Source organism: Petaurus breviceps, unplaced genomic scaffold (genome assembly GCF_028583685.1).
Source record: "Petaurus breviceps papuanus isolate PSGF00001 unplaced genomic scaffold, PetGlider_PUasm1.0 90700, whole genome shotgun sequence".
Taxonomy (NCBI): Eukaryota; Metazoa; Chordata; class Mammalia; order Diprotodontia; family Petauridae; genus Petaurus; species Petaurus breviceps.
Window position 1 is genome coordinate 7805691 of NW_027187315.1, and position 21702 is coordinate 7827392.

The window sequence follows — 21702 nt, forward strand, 5'->3', positions numbered from 1 at the left end:
GCAACCCTGTCCTTTACTTTTCCTAATCCTTTTCATTCTTCAAGCCCAGGTTAGATCCCACCTCTTGGAAATACATTACCAAATAAATGTCCTTGGATCATAAACTTAGATCTTGAAAAGAACAAGGAGATCTTCTAGCCCAAATCGCTCTTTTTTCATAAAGAATCTGGCAACACAAGGAGTTAATCTAATATTGCAGAGGGGTGGCTAAATATTACCTGTGTATTCAAGGACACAGAGGTAACAATTAGCAAGATCAGAATTTAAATTCAGGTCTCCCATTCCAAGTCCTTTGCTTTTTTCACTTCACTGATTTTTTTTTACACTCTTCAAACTTGTATAGTACTCACAGTGTATACTGTACAATTTAATATATAATTATGTGCTCTTTTGTATCATTCACCATTTTTTCACATATGTTAGTTTTATCTCCCTACACATTCTTAATTCCTTGAAATCTAATTTTTCTTGTTGCCTGACAAAACTAAGTATACTGTTTGCTGACTAGATTAATAACTAAGGTCAAAGATGGATCTGGTTTTTGTTCTTTAGATTGAAAAGTATGCTGGAAGTAGAAACTGCAAAAAAAGGGCATAAGATCATTTTTAACTATAAACTATTGCTCAGAAATATAATTTGATCATTTTGTTTTCTAAACTCCACTTTGTATTAAGGTGATTCTATCCCTCCTCACTTACCATTAAAAGGAGTTGAGCTGTGTTATTTTAAACAAGTTACCTACCCTCTCTAACACTTAAGTTTCCTTATCTGTAAAATAAGAAAGAACAACTAAACAAAATTTTAAGATTCCTTCCAGTTCTAACATAATATAGCCTCCCATCATTGCCATGTTTTGTAAGCACTAGACATTGCCCAGCCTCCTTCCTCCATTCCTAAGCAAAGAAAAAGCGGTAGAGTTTCCCAGTTTTTCTGATATACTAGTTATGTAGCAGATTGAGGCAGCCTCCAGTTTTCAGAGTGGATTGCCAGACAAGACTCTTCTAGGCTTAAGGTGCTCTATTGATCTGCATTCCCTTGAAATCATAGCTCTCAAGCTCCCACTGAGATAGTTATCTTTATTAGTAATAAGGGATGGGCCTGACTTGAGTCCAGGAATCTGTTAGTTCTTTTTACAAACTGGAAAGACATGAGGCACCTGGAGACTATTCAATGGTTAAGAAAAGGAAGTTCTTAGCCTAAAACAGAAAAACAGAATACTATAGCACTTAGCTTAGGTCAATGATAGTTGCCCTTCATTTCCAAATGGAGTTTGGGGGGCAGGGCAGAATATGTTGACTTCACTGACTTAGGGAACGTTTGCCAAATCTTAAGGACCCAATTCCACAGGGGTAGGCTTTTTGCTGTCCTTAGGTGACAAAGAAAGTTTGTCAATATAGCTAGAGATTACAAAGTCTAAGGGAGGGGCAGGTTCAGTGTTTCTGAATCAAACAAAATTCCTTGCCAGTTTTGTAACCTTTCAGGAAAAAAGCAAAAACAAACAAAATAACAGCTCAAACTGCCTGACCATGCTGGGTCTGCCAGAGTATACAATTAGTTCAATACAAAGGCATTTATTGAAATGGAATAGGGGCGGCTAGGTAGCACAGCAAGTAAGAGCACCGGCTCCAGTGTTGAGAAGACCTGGAGATCGAATCCCGGCCTCAGACACTTAGCACCCACCCAGAAACACCTGGCCGTGTAACCTTGAGCAAGTTACTTAACCCCAATTGCTTAGGGGTGGCCAGGTGGCTCAGCGAGTAAGAGCACCGGCCCCAGTGTTGGGACGACCTGGAGATCGAATCTCGGGCTCGGACACTCGGCACCACACCCAGAAATAACTGGCCGTGTAACCTTGAGCAAGTTACTTAACCCTGATTGCTTAAAAAAAAAAAAAGAAATGGAATAGCAAGAAAAGTACCAACAAATTATTTTCTCCATAAACCTGGGGCAAACTCTACCCCTAAATTTATATAGTATCAATGGGAAAAGTGCACACACATGGAGAAAGTAATAAACATTTATACGGTGCCTACTATGTGCCACACATTGTTCTAAGTGCTTTACAAATATTGTTATTTCATTCTCGAAACAACTGTGGGAAGCAGGTGTTATTGCATAATTTTAAAAGGAATTAGTTTGACTCCTTTATTCTTTGCCCATAATTAGCATAAGCATTTCTAATGCCATTGTAATCTGGTATAAAATTTCATTTATGAACACACATTAATGACTGATATTGATTTGTGATCTGCCTATAACTTAAAGTTTTAGAGAGGACATTGAGAAGTTAGTGTGTCAGAGAAAGAACTCAAACCCAATCTTCCTTACTTCAAGGCTGGCTCTCCCTTCACTACACCATACATCCTTTTCTTGAGGTAATATCTTGGAATTCTAGGGGGAAAATGCACAAATATTCCACTGATATCTGTATCAACAACAAGTATCTAAGTTAACATTTTTATGTAAAATTTACATTATGGATAATATAGAAGAGGTCATTATGTTGGATAAACTATGTTAAGTTTCAGTCATAACTCAAATATTGATTATCGAGTTCCTACTATGTATGTAACTAGGCTAGGCACTGGGAATACAGAAAAAATTATTCTTGCCTTTAAGGTGTTTACACTCTAATGGGCATTAGGAACTTTGTTGTATGGGGCTATAATAATCAATAACTTCCAAGTCATCTTAGAGTAAGGATAACTGAAGGCTCCTGTTGCTTCTAGGATCAAATACAAATCCCTCCACTTGGGTCTCTGGTCTACTTGTCTGGACTTACTACACTTTATACCACCCCTTTATGCACTCTGGCTGATCCAAATTGGATGACTTGCTGTTCTTCACACATGATTCCATCTCCTGAATCCGTGCCTTGATAGGCTGTCTCTCACATTTGGAAGGCATACCTTCTTCTCTTCTTAGAATAGCCACTTTCCTCCAAAGTTCAGTGTAAATACCTCCCATATTATGTCTTTCCTCATCCTCAGATGCTCCATTAGATTGTATCCTCCTTGAGGGTAGGGACTGCCCTTTGCTTCTTTTTGTACCCTAAGCATTTAGCTTAGTGCCAGGCAGATAGCAGGTGTTTAATAAATGGTTATTAATTGATTGGTGCCACCATTAAAATCACTTTATATTTACAACATACACAATTTTTTTTTGCTTTTTTTTGGAGGGCAATTGGGGTTAAGTGTCTTGACTAAGGTCACACGGCTAGTTTTTTGTGTTAAGTGTCTGAGGCCAGATTTGAACTCAGGTCCTCCTGACTCCAGGGCCGGTGCTCTATTCACTGTGCCACCATCTAGCCACCCTTAACATCCATAATTTGTATCTTTTCATAAGGAATGTTGTTTCCCTCAATAGAATATAAGTTACTTGAGGATAGGGATTGTTTTTGTCTATATCTCTAGCACCTGCCATAAAGTATGGATCAATATAGGCACTAAATTAATTAATAATAGCTAACATTCATATACTTTTTTAAAGACTACAAAGAGTTTTTCATATGTTAATTAATTTGATTCTTACAGTACCATCTTCTGAGGTAGATGCTATTATCACCTTCATGTTATAGAAGAGGAAATTATCACATAGCTTGTGTCTGAAGCAAAATATGAACTCGGGTCTCTTGACTCCAAGTCTTTTGCTCTATCAATTGTGTCATTTAACTCCCTACTAATTAATAATACTTATTAATTACCTATGATAGTAATAATACTGCCTATCGACTTGGTTATTTCAAATTTATCCCACATATTACTTGTTCATAATATAGTTATTTGCATGTTGTCTCCCCCATTAGACTGTGAGCTCCTAGAACTGAGACTCTCTTTTACTTTTCTTTGTAAGCCCAGCATTTATCACAGTGACTGAAAAAGTAGGTGCTCAATAAATTGACTGACCAATTATTAATAATAATAATACATAGTAATCAATGTTTATTGATTGCTTAGTTGAATCATCTGCTTAGGATCATGTAGCAATAAGTAATCTTGTGATCTGATTCTACCAGAGAAGAGTAGATTAATATTTTTTTTTGCTTTTTTGGGAGGACAATTGGGGTTAAGTGACTTGCCCAAGGTCATACGGCTAGTTTTGTGTGTTGTGTCTGAGACCATATCTGAACCCAGGTCCTCCTGACTCCAGGGCTGGTGCTCTATTCACTGTGCCACCTAGCCTCCCAATTAATATTCTTTTAAAAATATCAATCAATAATATTAAAAGAATGAATAATCCTGGGGATGGAGCCAAAATGGCAGTGCAGAAGCAGGAAAACTCCCTGCACTCCCCCTATAACCACCTCAAATACCTGTAAAAATGACTTTAAACAAACTTTAGGATTACAGAACCCACAAAGTGACAGAGAGAAACAAATCATCCGCTGAAGACAGCCTGGCAGGCAGACAGAAAGGTTTCATCTCAGCATTCTGGGAGCAGAGCCCAGCCCCACATAAGCCTGTGGTTTTAGTCTCAGGGTTGCCTGACCAGCCACGGCTAGATGGGCATCAAGAGATCGTTATCAGCTGTTGTGGTTTCCTGAATTATCAACCCATAAGTACCAAAGACAAAGTGAGAGGTCAGTGTAAACTTTGGGAACAGGGAGTCTGGGAGTGTGTAATGTAATACCAAGGAAAGGCAACTTCCCAAGGTTCAGAATACCAGCATAGGTGCTCTCCATTTTATTCAGTGACAAACCAAGAACGGAGAAGGTCAAAACATGACATCATTCAAAATACAGCATTTACTAAGCGTGATTAAATAATCTCCAAGTACTACCCCACCCCAGGACCTTCCAATCATTCAATCAATTACAAAGTCCCTGGTCTAAATACTTCTCCACCCCTAGGCTATACCTTCATTTAGTCCACCATAAACCCCCTCTTCTCAAATGGAGATTAGTTTCCAAACATAAGTAAAGTACCTTCATTTGTCAATCACAGAGCACCAAAAGGTCAAAAGTTCCCCACCCCTGGATCTCAATTGAATCTACTCCAGAGTTACATCAAGTTTAAGCACAGCACTTAATACCCAAATGGAGGTCTTTTCTTCATCTTGACATGAGGCAAGTTCTCAGCAATCTTAGTTCCTGGGGAGACAAGGCTTAGCAAGGCCACAAGATGCATTACCAGTCTCTTCATTAATTCATCCTCTGTCTGTAGAGCAGTCCTAGAACCCCTGAAAACATTAGCAAAACCCTCTCCCAGGATTTCTGTAAACATACAACAAGAAAATCCTTCTTCAGGGCTTCTGAACCAACAGAAAGGTTCCCAGACCCCTGCAACAACAGCACTGTCCTTCACCAGTGGACAGTATTCACTCTGTCTGCAGGACAGTCTCCAGACCCCTGCAACAACAGCACTGTCCTTCACCAGTGGACAGTATTCACTCTCTGTCTGCAGGACAGTCTCAGGGCTTCTTAACCAAAAGCCAGGTTCCAGGACTTCTTCAACAACAGGACTGTCTTTCACCAGTGGACAAATCTGGCAAAACAACATCAAAACAGACAGACAAAGTACCAGCAAAACAGCCATGTCTCCTCAGTCCTTGGCAGCTCAAGGGGCAGGTCTCAAAAATCCAGGGCAATTCAAAGCGGCCACCAGCAATTCTCTTAGTCTCTCTCTCTCCACGAGGTGCTGCTTCCAAAAAAAGTTCTTCTGCCTCTCTCTTGTCTCTCCAAATCTATGTCACTAGCTCCTCCCAGTTCAGGACTCTCTTTTCACATCAACAGGTCCATCCCACAGGTGGCATTAACAAGCTCTGGGTTTTAACACAATCAATTTGAAAACCAAGCCAATACAGGGGAATCTTTAATTACCATTACTATCACAGAGTGCGGGCCAGCCTCTGACCCTGGAGGGAGAAGCGTCTGAGGCAAGGCAGCTGCCACCATATGGTTGCTTCAGAACTCTTGGCCTGCAGATTGTAGGGGGGCCAAGCAACCATTCTGAGGGATAATTGCTCTTGCTTTAAGCTGCTTGGATATGGATTGTGGTCTAAGGTGGAGGTCCTAAGGTGTGTGATCAGGTGCCAGAGCTGGTGGAGGCTTCAGAGAGGGCAGCCAAGTAATAGCTCTGGCAGCTGAGAAAAACCCAGCAATTTGGGACAAAGCTCTTCTCTCTAGAAGCAGAGTTCTACTGTGGCAAAAAGCTGACAAGTCAAGTAATCAAGTGGCAACATGAGCAAGCAAAGGAAGCAAAGCAAGCACAGCAATGCAACTTTAGATTCCTATTTTGTGGACAAAAATGATCAAAGCATGGAACAGGAGGAAGATAACAAAGTCAAAACTCCTTCACCAAAAGCTTCCAAGAAAAATATGAACTGGTTACAAGTCATAGAGGAGCTTCAGAAGGATTTTGAAAACCAAATAAGAGAAGTGGAGGAAAAATTGGGAAAAGAAATGAGAATTATGCAAGAAAATCATGAAAAGAGAGTCAACAACCTGACTGAAGAAAACAACACCTTAAAAGATAGACTAACACAAATGACAAAAGAGGCTCAAAAAACCAATAAAGAGAAGAATGACTTAAAATGCTGAATTTGCCAGATGGAAAAAGAATCTCAAAAGCTCACTGAAGAGAGTAATTCCTTCAGAATTATATTGGAGAAAATGGAAGCTAATGACTTTATGAGAAAGCAGGATACTATTAAACAGATCCAAACAAATGAAAAAATAGAAGGCAATGTGAAATATCTCATTGGGAAAACCACTGACCTGGAAAATAGGTCCAGGAGAGAGAATTTAAAAATTATTGGACTACCTGAAAGCCATGATCAAAAAAAGAACCTAGAAATCATCCTTCAAGAACTTCTCAAGGAAAATTGCTCTGATATTTTAGAACCAGAGGGCAAAATAGAGGTTAAAAGAATCTACCAATCACCTCCTGAAAAAGATCCCCAAAAGAAAATTCCTATGAATATCATAGCCAGATTCTGGAGTTCCCAGATCAAGGAGAAAGTATTACAAGCAGCCAAGAAGAAACAATTTTAATATTGTGGAAACACAATCAGGATAACCCAGGATCTGGCAGCTTCTACACTGAGGAATCTAAGGGCTTGGAATGTGATATTCCAGAGGTCAAAGGAGCTGAGATTAAAACCAAGAATCACCTACCCAGAAAAACTGAGTATTGTGTTTCAGGGGAAAATTATGGTCATTCAATGAAATAGAGGACTTTCAAGCATTCTTGATGAAAAAATCAGAGTTGAATAGAAAATTTGACAGTCAGATACAAGAAGCAAGAAAAGCATGAGAAGGTAAACAGAGAAAAGAAATCATAAGGAACTTATCACAGTTGAGCTATTGACATTCCTACATGGAAAAATGATAATTGTAACTTATGAAACTTTAATCAGTATGAGAATAGTTGAAGGGAATATAAATGTGCGTATATATATAAATATATATGTAAGTATACATACATACATACATATATATGTCTATATAGGAGAGTACATAGGCATATGAATACATATGTGAATATGTGTATATATGTGTACAAATATACATAGACAGAGGGTAGAGGACCAATTGAATAGGAAGGGATGACACTTAAAAGGTTAAATTGAGAGGTAAGAGAGGAATATAATGAGAGGAAATTGGGAGAGACAGAATAGGGTAAATTATCTCATATAGAAGAGGTAAGGGGAAACTGTTACAATGGAGGGGAAGAACTGGAAGGCAAAAGGGAATGGGTCAACTTCATTCTCATTGAATTTAGCTAAGGGAGGTAATGACATACACACTAAATAAGGTATCTCACCCTAAAGGAGAATGGGGGGAATGGGCTGAGAGGGGGGATAATGAAGGGGAGAGCAGGTTGGAGGCAAAGGAAGTTAGAAGCACACACTTTTGAAAAGTAGAGAACAAAACAAGTGGGGGGCGAGATAGGATGGAGAGTGATATAGTTAGTCTTTTACAACATATCCACCATGGGAATGTTTTGAGTAGCTACATGTTTACAACTTATATTGAATTGCCTATCTTCCAAATAAGGGTGGGTGACTAGGGAGGAAGGGAAAGAATCTGGAATTCAAAGTTTTAAAACCAAATATTTAAAATACATATATTTTACATGCAACTAGGAAATAACATATACAGGCACAGGGGTATAGAGATACATCTTGCCCTACTGGAAAGTCAGAGAGGGAATGGGGGAGGATATAGGAGAGAACAGATTTGGGGAGGGGGTATACAGTGGAATTGCTGTTTTGGGGGTGGTGGCTAGGGGAAAGATGGGGAGAAAATTTGCAACTCAAAATCTTGTAGAAATGTATGATGTAAACTAAAGATAAACAAAATTTAATTAAAAAAAGAAAGAAAAAGAATGAATAATCCAATAAGCTGACATTTTAAAAATAGGGATTAATATAAAAATCTCATACATGGATCCCAAAAATTAGTATCACAAGAAATTGGAAAGACATAGTTAAGAGGGCAGGTCATGTGAAAAAAATGATCTAGTGGTTTTAAGGGATTACCACCTCAAGATGATTCAACAGTTTGATATTACAGGGAAAAAAAGCTATTATGATCCTAGGTTGCATTAAAACAAATATTAGTTTAAGCATTATTTGTTCATCAACTGGTAGCTAGGGGGTGCAGTCATAGGAGTGCAGGACCTTGAATCAGGAAGAACAGAGTTTGAATGTTGCTTCAGACACTTACCAGCTACATGGCACTTGTTTGTGTCTGTCCTTTGTTTTTGAAGAAGACCATGGCATCAGGGAAATGATGCCAAGACTTTCAGTTGACTATGATTTGAGTGGGGGAAGGCTGTGCAAGATCACCAGCCTCACTTTCCCCTCCAGAGCCATCTAGATCCAGAGACCTGACATTCAAATCAGGATGACTGGAGATAGGCCAGGATGCAATAGGAGACTTTTTAAGAAGTGAGTCAAGGGATGTCCCCTTTAATTAGAATAAAGGAAAAAAAAACAAGCTTGGAGGGGAACACCCTCAGGGTTGCTGTTCCAAAGAGACACAGTTAGCATTGACTTTCACTCTAAGCCAGGATCCAAAATCCAGCCATTAAGTGGAGTCTGTGCAGGGACCCATTGTGGTCCAATCTATGAGCTTCAGAGTGAACTGGGTTTAAAGTTTGTGGAAGGAAGGAAGGAAGGAAGGAAGGAAGGAACGAACGAACGAACGAACGAATGAAGGAATCCTTCTTTCCTTCCTATGTAACACTGAACATTAAGACATATCTGGTACAAGGTCCGAGGTTTTTCAAATTTCTCTTATCATATTTTATTTCCTTATGCTCCCACCACCACTCTACCCTCCTGTTCTCTATGATCAGAGACACTGTCCTCCTTGCTGTTCCTCCGATACAATATTCCATATTCTGACTGAAGCCTTTTCACTGGCTATCCCCTCATGTCCAGAATGCTCTCCTTCCTCTCCTCTGTCTCCCGACTTTCTTCAAGTATTAGATAAAATTCTGCCTTTTTCAAGAAAGCACAGGTTTGGTGGCCAGGTAGCAGAGCGAGTAAGAGCACCGGCTCCAGTGTCAGGATGACCTGGGGATCAAATCCAGGCTCAAATACTTAGCACCACATCTAGAAATACCTGGCCGTGTAACCTTGAGCAAGTTACTTAACCCCAACTGCTTTAAAAAAAAAAAAAAAAAAGAAAGCACAGGTTCCCAAAGTGGGCAATACCACCCCCTAGAGGATGCTGAAAAGATCCAGGGGATGGTAGTAACCTTGGGTGCAATGGGGGGGGGTGGTATTGAATAAAAATAAGGAGGTGGTGGAAGCATAAGGAAAGAAGACAAGATAAGAAAAATCTGAAAAACCATGTATACCTGTTTTATCTGTTGTGTATCACAGTTAAAGTAATGGTGATTATATTATTTAAAAAAAAACACACACAAAATGCAAGTTATAACTGATCAGTGGTCAAGTCTGCTGACATGTCTTAACAAAAAAGTGTTGGCAGGTGAGCATGTCCTGCATTATTGGGAAGTCCATCAGGAATTAGCAGGAATATGTATTTGTAATAACTTGTTTACAAGACAATACAATACAGTTACATGAGTCATGATTTTAATGCAGGAATAAGCTATAAATTTAAAATAAATTCTTAAATTTAAGATGCAATTTTTAGAAAATTTTTGTTTTGAAATGATGCAAATTTTAAAAAAATATTAAAGGGTTAAAGAAAGTAGATTTCCAGGGGAGCGCTTAGCAATTTTTTTACAAAGGGGTTGTAGGCCAATAAGTTTGGGAACCTCTGGAAAAAAATCTAAGACCAGGAAGTTTGAGAATTACTGCAATTTTTCAGTAGGGGAGGGAAAGGGGGGCAGAAAACCAATTGCAAATATAAGTAGCATCAAAACAACCAGACTTTGCTGGTGAAAGATAAGCAGAATAAAGGTAGGGATGATCCTAGGTACAGAGAAAACAATGACCATGCCTTCTTAGTTTAGCTTCTGTTCTGTCCCAATTAATTTTCATCTAAAACTGGAAATATCTAACCTTAAATTAGGTAATTATCTGGAACAGAGGATTTTGTTCTCCAGAATACAGGTAAAAAGGCTTTATTTTAACGCAAATTTTGTCTTCCATTAGTTGTAGTGGCTTTGACTAAAGAGTTACCCACCTATCCTTCTCAGGGAGCAGTACTAGCTTCTACACCCTAGCAGACTGGAGCTGAAACAGATTAGATGACCTAGAAGAGATGAGTCTAAAAGCTAGTACCAGGGACCAAAGACCAAGAGATGCTATGTACTCAGGAGCAAAGCTCAAGTGATAATAAACAGGAGACACCCTGTTTTCCAGAGTTAGGGCCCAGAAAAATAAGTTGTGCTCTGAGCTTGGCATAACAACAAGCCTTTGTGCCCACCCTCTTGCAAATCACTTAATTATTGTATTTCTTTGACCAGCACCAGGTATTTTCTGAGCTAGGCCAAACACTGGACAAACTTATACAAGTACTGTGTTCTGGTCATGAAGCCCTCCTATGAATCAAACTTGTCTTATTGCTGCTGTTACCCAATATTCCTAAAGCAATATTCCCAAAGAGCAAGTCTGTCTATGTCCCCGCCCTGCTCAACAAAGTCCAGTTGCCTCCTACTATCTCCAAACACATGTCAAATCACATGTTTGGCTTTTAAAACCTTTCACAATGACCTTTTCTATTTTTCCAGTCTTCTTATACTCTACCCTCAAGTGCTCTGTTCAGAGACACTGTCCTCCTTGCTGTTTCTCCAATATAATATTCCATAGTCTTACTTGAACCTTTTCACTGGCTATGCCGTCATGCCTGGAATGCCCTCCTTACTCTCCTCAGCCTCCTGGCTTCCTTCAAGTCTTAGATAAAATTCCATCTTCTTCAGGAAGACTTTCCCGATCCTTCCTTCTGAGGAACATTACCTCTGTTACTCTGTCAATTTTTCCAACACAGGTGTTAATATTGTGAGAAATGCTAGTAGTTTGGTTCCCACAAAGTTCTATAGGAACAATGGACATTGTGATGAATGTGAAGGAAAGTATAAATCAGGGTAAAGGAAGAAGGGTGGAGTACCCTATACAATCATATAGCTGGGAAAAATCTGTAAATTTTCCCCTGGAAGGTACCTGAACTAAGATGAACTAAGACTGGCTGGGGGTCAAGGGTCAACTTTTCATTAACACACATGCTTAACTAGCCTATGTAATGGACATGTCAGAAAGATTTTAACCCAGAAGAGCTGGGACCAATCCCAGTTCTTTTTTTTTTTTAATTTTTTTTTCTTTTAGGAGGGCAGTTGGTTAAGTGACGTGCCCAAGGTCACATGGCTAGTTTTTGTGTTAAGTGTCTGAGGTCAAATTTGAACTCAGATCCTTCTGACTCCAGGGCCAGTGCTCTGTTTGCTGCGCCACCTAGCTTCCCCCCAATCCCAGTTCTGAAGGGAGAAACAAGGCATGAAATTCTAATGGAAACAGCATAGAAGGGTTTGCATTTGTCTAATTCTTTGTAGTCTTTTCAGGAGGCTACCCATTTATTAAGGACAGAATAAATGTAAAATAAAAATAATGAAAACCTTCCTGGCTCTCCAACAAGTATTGTTTATTCCTAGACTGTGAGCATGTTTATAACAATTTGACGAAGGTCATCCCTGATTTCAGCGACTCCTGCTTCACTTTGAACCAGGGTCTTAGGATCAGCTACAACCCCAAAGAAGAGGCAGCTTAGAATACAGCACCTTCATTTCAGGGACTATACCCATCTTGCTCAAAAGTATTCTTTCTTTTTTTTTTTCACCTACTATTTAAAGTTAAAAGTCATTTGCCTGGTATTTAAGAACTCTTTCAAAGCCTGCTAAACTCACCTGTCAATCAAACTATCAACAACTGTGACAATCCCTTCCTCTTTCTCCCCTGGATTTTTCTCCTATTCTTTAGACTCTAAATAAAGTCTGATAACTCCATCACTGGGCATCAAAGAAAAAGTCTTTTGGACTGCTCCCAAACACAGGAGAAGTTTGGTAGTTGCTGTTCTTAGAAATGAAACCCTCTCAGTTTCCTGAGTAACAAAATTCTTTCAAGTTGATTATAAACAACTTTCTGAAAGAGACAAAGAGAAGCAACACCCTTAGAAAGTACTGAGTGCCTCAGATGGTCATTTTGGTCCTTAACCACACACCATCAGAGTTGGAAAGTACCTTGAACACTGTGACTTCTGCGTTCTCTTAATTCTTTGAGCAGAGTGCTCCCCACCAGCCCTTGGCACAGTGTCAAGCACATAGTAGACTGTTAAAAAAATGTTTATTGATTGACTGAAAGGACCTTCCCCTTGGGACCTTACACTGAACTTTGTCTTGGACCTCTTTAGCACTCTTATCAGATGATGTGTATTGCATAACTATCAGTATTTAAGGCTGATACATTTCTTAGCCTAAATTCAAGGACAGTGTCTTAGGTAAACTTTGTATCTACCCCCCAACAGTGTTCTGAATACAATAAATGTTTAATGGTTTGCTGAATTGAATGGTCATTTACTAAAATTCCAAGATTTTTACAATGCTCCCAATTTATACTTATCTCCTTCAAAGGTTTAATTTAATCCTTTGCCCAAAGTTTTGTTTTTGAGTCAGACTGAGTTAATAACACAAGAACTGACAGAAAAGATTGCAGCAATGAGGATGGATTCTAGGTCTGGTAATAAGGGGCTTTCACGTGCATTTGATCGTCACTACAACCCTACGAGGAAGGTAAGACAAATATTATTAACCCTGTTTCAAAGATGGAGAAATTGAGTTTCAAAGCCGTTATACAGGGACTTGAACTCAGACTCAGATCTCTTTACTCCAAGTTAAGTGTTCTCTGTACTAAATACATACTTCTCCACCATTCCACTAAGTCACATGGCTTCTCACTACAAATATCTCAACATATGTATGGCATTACTTGAAGATTTGCGCCTAGTGTGGGAACTCTGAATTTACTAGTCTCTCTACTGCCTCTTACACCCCCAAACTATCTTTACCTACAAACAACCGGAGCAAACCAACGATACAAAGTTTAGCCAGTAACCCTAACTCCCCACAGCTCCTCTCACACTCTCCTCCACCCCCTCCCCCAAACCCCGAAGGCACTGATACAGCAGGGAAAATGGTTCACCTCCCTCTCTCTTCCATTAAAATTCAGGAGCCTCAATCCAAGGGGGAACTGTCACGACTGGTGGCAAGGAGGAAAGTGGGGCAGAGGGTGAGATGCCAGCTGATTTATCAGTTTCTAGCGGGGCCTGGAGGGTATCGGAGTTGCGCTATTCTTCACCCACACTATTACCAAAGAAGTTGGCAAAAACCCTACCCAGAAGACTTGGCATTTAAGATTTTGCACTCCTGTTGCCTAATCCTGAATAGACTCATTCTTCTTTCCCAGGAGTTGGAGAGCAGAGTGGGACACAGCCAGATCAAGTCACAGGATTATGGGGTCTCAAGAGTTGGAAAGAAGCTTCCCGGATCCTCCTCCAGCTGTTGTTCCGAAGTCGCCTGATCTTTAATCAGCACTCCAGCTCGCCAGAGAGCTGAAGGTCTGAAAAAATCCCTAAGGCAATCCTTCAGGCTTCACCCCCTTCATCCTCCTCCCTTCCTCCCGGTCCATTTCTCCACTCCTCCTTTCTGCAGGTTAGGCTCAATCTCAGCCTCTGCGTCAGAGCCCAAAAGGAGGGTAGGAACAATCAAACAGGCAAAAACCCCGTCCAGACTGACCTGAGATTCCTCCGCCCACCACGATCACATCGTATTTGTTGCTCATGGTGCACGCTCACCCAGTGTGGCTGTGTGACCTCAGCTGTTTCTGTGTTTGTCTCAGACCTCTGGCTCAATTTCTCTCCACAAGGTCTCTTGGGCTCCGAGCCCTCAGACTTAATATATAGCGCCCCAAAGGGCTGAGAAACTGCTCCGCCCGCTAATACGCCCAGCGCTGGGGGAGGAGAAGTGGGTTTAGTGGGAGGGAGGTGGTGCCACGGTCACCACCTCTCGTTCCCTCCCCACTTATTCCTACCCCAAATCTGCGCCCATAGTTCAAAGACCACCCCCATCCTCACTCCCCTCCACCACCACCCCACCCATTCACACACCCCAATGCTACTTGGTACCAGGCTAGAGGAAGGGGGACCGGGGCTGAAAAAAAGAGGTCAGTTGGAGATGAGGGAAGCAGGAGAGGAAACCATCAGTGTTGAATGATTTCAACTTTAATGCTCAGTTAACCCTGCTCCCTTTTGCTTTTACTTTAGTGTAGTCAGTAGTCGTTTGAGGTCGGGGGACGGGAAAGAAGTGAAGAAAAACTTGAAAGAATAGGGAAGCATAACCACGATAAGCCTGTGCGGCTTTGCAGGTAACCTTCCATGATGTAAAGACTTCTTAAGAAGGTGGAAAATGTCCGGTTGTAAACTCCCAAGTTCTTCTACCACCAGAACCTTAACCAATTCTTTTCTCCTCCTCCTTACTTATTTCTAAATGCTAACCTCAGAGTCCTAATTCTCTCCTGAAATGCAGTATCATCAGCTTTCCCTGGGACATATCCTGAATATTCCCAAACTCCCAGAACTCAAAATGTTTAAAATACAATTCATTATCCTCCCCTTCCCCATCTTCCCATCTTCCAAATTTCTCTGTTTTCTTTGGCGGAACTCTCATCTTCTCAGGCACTCAAGTTTATAAGTTCAGAGTTATCCTCACTTCTTCCCTCTCCCCTGCTTGTAGTTGTTTCGTAGTTTTTCAGTCACGTCTGAATCCCGATCCCCTTGGGGGTTTTCTTGGCAAGGATACTACAGAAGTTTGCCATGTCCTTCTCTAGTTCATTTTACAGATGAGGAAAGTGAGGCAAATCGAATTTAGTGACTTGCCCAGGGTCACAGAGCTAGTAAGTGTCTGAGGCTGGATTTGAACTCCTGCAGATGAGTCTCCCTGACTCCAGGTCCCAGATTCTATCTACAATGACACTTAGCTGCTCTTGCTCCTCTACTTATACCCATCCAAAACTAATCAGGTCTTCATTTTTAACCCCACAACATACCTCAAATCTATCTCCTTCCTTCTACTCCCACAGTCAACCTTGACTCAAATTCATTACCTTGGGTTTGGAGTACTGCTAATGATCCTGGCCTATCTTTCCCCTCTCTCACCATTTCCAATTTATGTGCCAAAAGAGTCTTCCTAAGGCATGTCTGATCATAGTGCTCCCTCCCTCCCAAGCCTTTGACCTTAAACCACTGCCAACAAAAGATGACAGGAAGATAGTAGACATTTATAAGGTATCTATTATGTGCTTATTAACTCTGGGGATACAATGAAAGGGCTGGATCTGTGATTTCATTTGGTATAGGTAACTCCTAGGTGCTGAAATCCTTCTACCAAGGCAGTTTGACACCTCTAAAAGCTATAGTCTTAGGGAGTTGTTTTAGAGCACTAGGAAGCTAAATTAACTATCTAGAAGTTAAATTTGGGCAAATAGGTGGTGCAGTGAATAGAGTGCAGGGCTCTGAGTTAAAAAGACATCTTCCTGAGTTCCAAGGTGGCCTCAGATGATCCTATCTGTGTAGCTTTAGGTAAGTCTCAACCCTATTTGCCTCAGTTTCTGATCAGTAAAATGAACTGGAGAGGGAAATGTCAAACCACTCCAAAGCTTTGCTAAGAAAACCCCAAATGGGGTCATAAAGACTCAGATACACTGAAAATGACTAAACAAAAGAAGTTAAATTAATTATCTAGGTATCACAAAGCCAGTAGGTGTCAGGGGGTAGGTAGTATTGGAACTAAGGTTTCCTAATTCCAAGGGCAGTTCCCTACTTACTATTACTTACATTTCCTCTAATAGCTGATGGCATAGACTACCTCATTTGTTCATATAGCCCCATGGAATAGGTGCTATTATTATACCCATTTTATAGATGATGAAGTTGAGTCTGAGAGGGGTTTACTTACCCAAATCACAACAAGACTTAATGTTTCAGGCAGCATTAGAAATAATGCCTTCTTGATTTCAAGTCCAGTGTTGAAACTGTCTATAAAATAGGACACAAACTCCCCAACCTGCTGTCCCAGTCTGTCAATAACTTTGCTCCCATTGACTTTTCTAGCCTTATTTTATGAACTCTATACCTTAGCAAAGACAAATGACATCAAACTTGACAATCATGACCCACAAAGTGCTTTTGCACACACTGTGCTCTAGGCCTGGAATGTACTTACTACCTGTTTATTTCTACTTGATAGAATACTTATCTTTTTTCAAGGTTCACCTCTTATCTCCCTAATTGTCCATATTTCTTCCCTCCTCAGTTTTATTGATAACTGTACACATCTCTGTTCTATAGTTATATACTATATAAACTCTTTGAAGGAAGGGATTTTTTTCCTTCCTTCCTTCCTTCCTTCCTTCCTTCCTTCCTTCCTTCCTTCCTTCCTTTCTTCCTTCCGTCTTTCCTTCCTTCCTGTTTTCTTTCTTCCTTTCTTTCCTTCTTCCTTTCTCCTTTTCTCCTTTCTTTCTTTTCTTCTTTGTAATCCCACGACCTAGCATAGCACCTTCTTAAGAAGTATCCATTGAATCTATATTCAAAGTCTAGAAGACCCAGTTCCAATGCCATCACCTCAGGAAGCCTTCCCTGAACCCCCAATATGGTATCAGCCTTCCCATACCTAGAACTTTGTTTTGTACCTAAGTCCACCATTGTATATTGTTTGTAGTTGTGTTTTTCACCCTACATTTAGGCAGTAGCCATGTTTTCTCTAATTTTCTTTTCTTTCCCATCACCTAGTATGGTGCTCTGTATAAGTACAATAGGCACTTAGTAAATAGAAGCAGCTACATGGCACAGTGAATAGAATACCAGGCTTAGAATAAAAAAGACATGAATTCAAATCCAGCTTCAGACATTAGCTGGATAACTCTGGGCAAGTCACAACCTCTGTTTCCCTCAGTTTTCTCAACTGTAAAAATGAAGATTATAATTGCACTTACCTTGATGGGTTGTTGTGAGTACCAAATGAGATAAAATTTGTGAAGTATGTAGCACAGTGTCTGACACACAGTAGGTACTATATAAATGTTTATTCTTTCCCCCTTTTTACTAACCCTCCCATTTCAGATGAATGAATTTAATGAATAGATGAATAAGCATGTCCCTGAAGGTTTGGTTCAATCTTGCTAAAGAATGTGTAGCAATCTACTAGACTTAACATCTAAAACACATTGTGAACCCTTAGAAACACACAGCAAAACCAAGAATAGGACCCAAGGATTTGAATACACTTAGCTCAATCTTCAGGGATTATATAGAGATGGGTTGTGACTGTCTCCTAGCCATTCCAAAACACATTGGCAGAGAACTACAAGGCTCCAGATAGACTAGGAAGAGCAGAGGATAACAACTGAACAGACAGAATCTTGAGATTTAGAACTGGTTAGGGATCTTAGACATCATCTAGCCTAACCTCCTCATTTTACAGCTAGGGTAACTGAGACTCAGGAGAGAAGTGAAATTACTTGCCCAAGGTAACAGATCTGAGATTCAAACCCAGACTCTCTTCTGCCCTGAATATGTCATGTAGCCTTTGTATCACTTGATAACCTTGTCTCTCCTTTACCCAAATATCCCTCAGGCTGAGGACTGCTCATTTGGGACATCTTCCCTTCTTTCCCTGGTAAAGGCTGCCTTTGTAGTTTAATTTAGTTAGATTATAACAACAGTAAAAAAGTGGTCTCAGTGGAGTGATTTATGTGGTGTGAGATGAGCCGGCCTTGACATCAAGGCAAGTCCATCCTTGATAAAAGCTGAGTATAAAGGGCTCAGAGACAATTTAGTTACCAGACATATTGCTTCACAAAACATTCCAAACCTAAATATTTACTCAAGTTTATGTAGATAGGAATGGGGTGGAACTAGGCTTGCTCAGTTCTTAGAGCATGCATGATATGCTGTGCCTTCTGCACATCAATGTACTTTTGGAAGTGTGGGATGGAGGTTCTTTTCCCTGTGCAATTCAGAACATGTGTAGGTATCCTTTGGCTCCTCCATAGCCTATAACCAGTTCATATTTTTCTTGGAATCTTTTGATATAGGAGTTTTGACTTTGTTGACTTCTTCTGGTTCCATGCTTTGATCCCTTTTGTCCCCAAAAAAGGATTCTATTGTCTGATTGTGCTTCTTCTGCTTGCTCATCTTGTCAGCCAATTACTTGAATTTTGAGCTCTTTTGCCCTGAAAGAATTTTGCTTCCAGAGTGGAGAGCTATGTCCAAAATTGCTGGGGTTTTTGCAGATGTTGTCAGAGCTATGAGGAGGGGGACCTCTTTACAGCCACCATAGGCTCTCGCACACTGGCCACACACCCCAGGACCACCACCCAAGACCGCGATCCAGATCCAAACAGATCAAAGCAAAAGTGATTACCCTCTAAATGGTTGTTTGGTTCCACTATGATCTGCAGTCCAGGAGCTCCTGAGGTAGCCATGCTGCGGCAGCTGCAGCCACCTTGCCTCTGTCACCCCTCACCCCAAGGTCAGGGGCCTGGACCTCCGCTCTTCTGTCACCTGGTTCCAACAGAGTTCCCCACTGACCTATTACTTTCTCTTTGGTGTTTATGAGTTGATAAGTCTGGAAACTGCCACAGCTGCTGGAGATTCACTCTCCTGAAGTCTGCTCTGGCCAGTCTCCGCCACTGGTTGGGGCTGCCTTGGACCTCAGACCCAGAGGCTCATGCAGAACTGTGCTCGGTTCCCAGCCTGGTGCAATAGACCCTTCCTGTCAGCCTCCCAGGCTTCCTTCAGTGGGAGATTTCTTTCTTTCTCTCACTTTGTGGGTTCTGTAGCTCTAAAATTTGTTTAGAGTCATATTTTACAGGTATTGGAGGTGGTTGGAGTGGGAGCTCCTGCCAGGTTCTTAACTACTGCTTTTGCTATGCCAAATGAAAAATAATGCTTTTGTTAACAGGTAATGAATATATAGTTAAGAACCCTTAGGGTAGGGTGAAATCTAGCCTACCTGGTTTTCCAAGCAGAGAAGACTATAGTAGTCAAATATTGTTTTTAAGCACCAGTGATACTTCGTGGTGGCAAATCTCTAAACCATCGGTGGGGAACCTGGGGATCTTAAGTCCACATGTGGCCTTCTAGGTCCTTGAGTATGGCCTTTTGACTGAGTCCAAGTTTTATAGAACAAATCCTTTTATTAAGGGTATTTGCTCTGTGAAGTTTGGATTCAGTCAAAGGGCCACATGTGGCCTCAAAGCTTCAGGTTCCCTACTCTAAATGCTGTGAACACATTCCTCTCCAGGCTATACTCTGGAACTCCTTCCCTATGCACCTGCTCTTTGTCCTGAACCTTCACTTTGCCCTGGAATTCACACATTGAAAGTACCCACTGCCCCTTCTACCTCTCCCTCTGATTGATTCCTTTTGGAAGCTCCATTTAAGGAGGGTGCCCAGGCCATCCATTTCTCATTCCTCCTTAGGTTGAACTCCTATCCCCCAGTTTTTTCTCTCTCCCCTTTCAGCTTCCTTTTATGTGTTGTCTTCTCTCATTAGAATGTAAGCTCTACAATTGCCCTGCCTTCCCCCCTCAAAAAAGCAAAAATAAATAAATACATTTTTAAAAGTATGTAAGTTCCTTGAGGGTAGGGACTGTCCTTGTTTCTACTTGTATTTGTATTCTCAGTACTTGGCACATAGTAAGCACATAATAAATGCTAATTGAATAGATAAATTGTGGGCTATAGCTCATGAAAAACACAATAGATACATCCAGGAAATGTATAATTAGAAAGGGAGATGGGTCATTTATGTAGGGAGAATGACAAATAGTACCCATGAAACATTAAAGGGTTTACTTTCAGTATATTAAGTATATCCTTTACGGATACCTTGTGCACAAGGTATCCATAGAAATACATAGAACAAGAAGGTATGGAATATGTTGTGATTTGCAACAATGAACTAATACAAGATATTAGTTATATAATGTTGGAGGCAGTGTTCATATTGATGAGCATCAGTATTGAAGTCACCTCCCAAGCTATAACTGTGAGTTCTTTGAGAACCAGAACTTGGTTTTACTTGTGGTCCTTTTTGTCCTTCATAGTGCCCATCATATTTCATTCATATTCCTTTTTTTTAAAGCAATCTGGGTTAAGTAATTTGCTCAAGGTTACACGGCCAGTTATTTCTGGGGGTGGTGCTGAGTATCTGAGCCCGGGATTCAATCTCCAGGTCATCCGGACACTGGAGCAAGTGCTCTTACTCGCTGTGCTACCTGGACGCCCCTGCATTCATATTCTTAACACTCTAGCTGTGTGACCATGATTAAGTATGCTCATTTTCTGAATGAATATAAACTACGTGATATACAATATTCAGGTAGTGTAGATTTGCAGAAATGGTCATGTTTCCCTGCATTTTTCCTGACATCTGCCTTAATGGCTTCTCTTTTTTGCAGAATATGAGAGTTGAAAAGGAACTAAGAGATCACAGCATCATTCATCTTATAGATGAGGAAACTGAGGTTAAGGGAAGAATAGCAAAATGGCCCAGGGTCATACTGCAAATCTTTTTCTCTATTTTCACTCTTAGTCTTGTTTCTCTCATTCTTTACAACAAGGAATTCAGTTTTTTTTTTCTAGTTTGAGTTATTTGGTATTGAATACAAATGAAACCCATGTGTCTTTTAAGATCAGATTATATGTTTATTTTATTCTTTATTAGAAGGTTAGCAAAGAGATAGTATCTCTACTGATTTGTTCTTTGCAGAAGGGTATTTCTACAAGTCTTTTGCCATAGGAATTTTTAATAAAGACACAGGCTGTACTGAGCTCATCGGATATGATCTATTTTGTACAGTTTGCTTGTTTGAGGAGGAAAGAGGAGGGAGAACAAATGGCTTGCTTTGAAATCATATTCTTTGGATTCTGCCTCCTCTACTTCCCAAATATGCCATTTGTGTATGGGGGGGGTCATTTTATTATTATTCTTCCAATCTTCCTGTCTAGATACCTGAATTCATCTTTCACTCTTCTTTTCTCCCTCATTCTGATATACAATATGTCATCAATTTTTAATATATTTTCATTTCACCTGTCTTTCAGATTTATCTCTTTATCTTAATCCCCACTGCAACCACTCTAGTCTAGATCTTTATTGCTTCACATCTAGAGTTCTGAAATAGCCTTCTAATAGTTCTCTCTCTCTCTCTCTCTCTCTCTCTCTCTCTCTCTCTC

The 21702-nt window shown here is 40.4% G+C and overlaps 1 protein-coding gene across 1 annotated transcript in view; it reads right to left on the reverse strand.

Moving 5' to 3' along the window:
• Positions 1-14433, reverse strand: part of MAOB (monoamine oxidase B) — a 143447-nt gene extending 129014 nt beyond the window's left edge. Inside the window, exon 1 of the mRNA XM_069065743.1 lies at positions 14202-14433. Coding sequence (XP_068921844.1) covers positions 14202-14247 — 46 coding nt within the window. The 5' untranslated portion in view covers positions 14248-14433. The remainder of the gene's footprint in view (positions 1-14201) is intronic.
• Positions 14434-21702: the final 7269 nt, after the last annotated feature.